This window comes from Lactuca sativa, chromosome 2 (assembly GCF_002870075.4).
Source record: "Lactuca sativa cultivar Salinas chromosome 2, Lsat_Salinas_v11, whole genome shotgun sequence".
In the NCBI taxonomy this organism is placed as follows: Eukaryota; Viridiplantae; Streptophyta; class Magnoliopsida; order Asterales; family Asteraceae; genus Lactuca; species Lactuca sativa.
In genome coordinates, this window is record NC_056624.2 from 135368333 (window position 1) to 135371081 (window position 2749).

The window sequence follows — 2749 nt, forward strand, 5'->3', positions numbered from 1 at the left end:
TATATATATATATATATATATATATATATATATATATATATTATTAACTTATAATATTATAAAGTATAAGGGTTGAGTTTTAACTTTTAAAATTCTAAGGGCTAACTTGGAATTAAAGTATTCATAAGAGAAAACCTTTCAAATTCCAAAACTTGAGGCAAGTTTTGAAACTATTCAAAACTAATTAATTCCATAACGTATGTGTTTAAAGTAGTTTTAATCAAAAAACTCTTCAAGTTCCATAACTTGAGGACAAGTTACGGAAGACATTAAACTAATAAAAGAATTAACTTATCTTTATTTCATAACTTATGGAATTAATTAAGGTTACACATTTTATTACTTAATGAAGTGACTCTTGAACTTCCATAACTTGAGGACAAGTTATGGAGTCATAAAACCATTCAATGAGACAAGACTCTTCATTTTGTGACCTTGGCCAACTTTTATGAGTTTTATGAAGCTTAAATGTGACTTTTCATATAACTTGAGGAAAAGTTACAAAAACACATTTTAGAATCAACTCTTAGATTAATTTGGATTGAAAACAACAATTTCACATAACTTCCTATTAATCTAAGCAAATCCTAAGAACAAGATCATTCAAATCAAACTTTTTCATGTAATTAGTCGAAACCTTAAACTAATACAAAACATGAATCTATTGACAATTATCTTTGAAATTAGATTAGCATGAACATTACCACATTAAAAACAAGTTTATAAGTCCAAAAACATCTTAGGGTAATGTTCCTAGTCCAATTCCAGCCCAAAAACTCAAAAACATGTTGTCTGGGGCTCCTACTCGTCGAGTGCATGAACCTACTCGATGAATAGGATGATTTTCCTCATGGACTCGGCGAGTCCAGTGCCTAGAAAGCCAGAAAATCGATTTTTTTAGCATTTTTCAACAATTTGCATCAAGTATAAGAGAAAGCAAGCCTAGGCTCTGATACCACTGTTGGATTTTGAGCATTCTAACACTCCTAAGTGTAGATTCAACCCTAAATACCATGGATCTATGTTTTCTCTATTATACATACAAATATGAACTTTCCAAGGTATTCATCCTAACTAGCATAATAACATTGATTCAAATGAATATATCAAGTTAGAATTACATACCTCTTTGATGCAGAGTGTCTTCATGAAGCTTGAGTGCCTAGTGCCCCAAGTGTGACACCTCAAATGTTTCACACAACTTCAATTGCTTTTGGAATAACCTTGAGAGAAATGTAGAACACTTGAAATCAGCTAGCCCTTCTCTAGAATGATACTAGTGCCGATTTTGGTCAAGAATAAGATGCATATATAGTTAGGGTTACACCATGTAAACCCTAATTGACATGGCCTTTCATTTCCATGATCCATGGGTACAAAAACACCATGGAGCATCCATGAAGCATCATATGGGTTTTAGCCCAACTAGATAATCCATGGAGCATTAGCCCACTATATAAGTATGGATGATTTACACAATCAACCCATGTATTTAATTAGTCTTCTTTTGATCACTTAATTAATCCTAGATTAATTCTTGATTAATACTAATTAAATAATCTTATTAATATATTAGAAATGATAATATATTAACCAACCTTAAGTGTTATTTCTCTCATTATAGTCTATCCAAATGCTTTATGCCATGTAACCCAAACGGACCATGTCGGGTCGGGTCAAGTCTTACCAATTAAAGTTATGGACTTAGACATTAATCCAACAGAAAAGTCTTCATACTGGTGATGACGGATTATTTCTTAAAGTGGATTGAAGCTGAAGCCTTCGTTCAGCTAAGAGACAAAGAGGTGGTCTCGTTTACCAAACATAATATCTTGACCAGGTTTGGGATCCTAGCTGAAATCATATACGGCAATGGATCCCAATTCATAAGCAAAAGGACAATAAACTTTTTCAAAAGTTGGGAAATTAAAATGATAATGTCCACTCATGTTCATCCCCAAGCTAATGGTCAAGCAGAATCCATCAATAAAATCATTGTAAACAACTTGAAGAAAAGGTTGGGTAAGAAGAAAGGAAGATGGGCAGAAGAGCTTCGTTTTGTCATATGGGTAGATAGGACTACTTCCAAAATAACCACAGGCCAGACCCCTGACAAAAGCAATGATCCTTACCGAAGTAGTGATCCCGACGGTAAGATATCTGCTCCAAAATCAATAAAACAATAACAGGATCCTTGCCCAAGATCTTGAAACTGTCGATGAACTCAAAGATCTTGCTAAGATAGGCATTGCTTCTCATAAACAAAGGATCACCAAGGCTTACAATAAGAACATAAAAGTCAGAAGGTTCCAAATAGGAGACACGGTTTTAAGGAAAACATTCCAAAACACCAAGGATCCGAATGCAGGTAAATTAGCTCCCAAGTGGGAAGGACCATATCTTATAGATGTTGAAGCTGGAAAAGGAGCATATTGGCTAGCAACACTCGAAGGAGACGTTTTTCCAAGACACCAAAATGTTATACATCTCAAATCATACTACATGTAGGTAGGTTCGATTAATCTTCAACAAAACCAACGTACACATGTTTACTACCTTGTACTTTTCATCGTTACTTACTTTCTCCTCGATTACATTACTAACTTAAGCATCGGAGGGGCGTTAGCTAGACTAACACCCACCCCTAGCTAATGTTTTCCATGCAGGATAACGCACAGCTAAGGATCTCCATAAGCAACGATCCTAAAACATGAGGACCCTCGAGGTTGAAGATCCTGAAACATAAGGA

The 2749-nt window shown here is 34.5% G+C and overlaps 1 protein-coding gene across 1 annotated transcript; it reads left to right on the top strand.

Annotated features, from left to right (window-relative positions):
* Positions 1-1742: 1742 nt before the first annotated feature.
* LOC111884695 (uncharacterized) lies at positions 1743-2186 on the top strand. Its single transcript, XM_023881012.1, has one exon. The coding sequence runs from the start codon at positions 1743-1745 to the stop codon at positions 2184-2186; it is 444 nt and encodes a 147-aa protein (XP_023736780.1).
* Positions 2187-2749: the final 563 nt, after the last annotated feature.

Bases quoted from the DNA above. Each gene is read 5' to 3' on its own strand.
- LOC111884695 (XM_023881012.1), top strand. From the start codon at position 1,743: ATGACGGATTATTTCTTAAAGTGGATTGAAGCTGAAGCCTTCGTTCAG.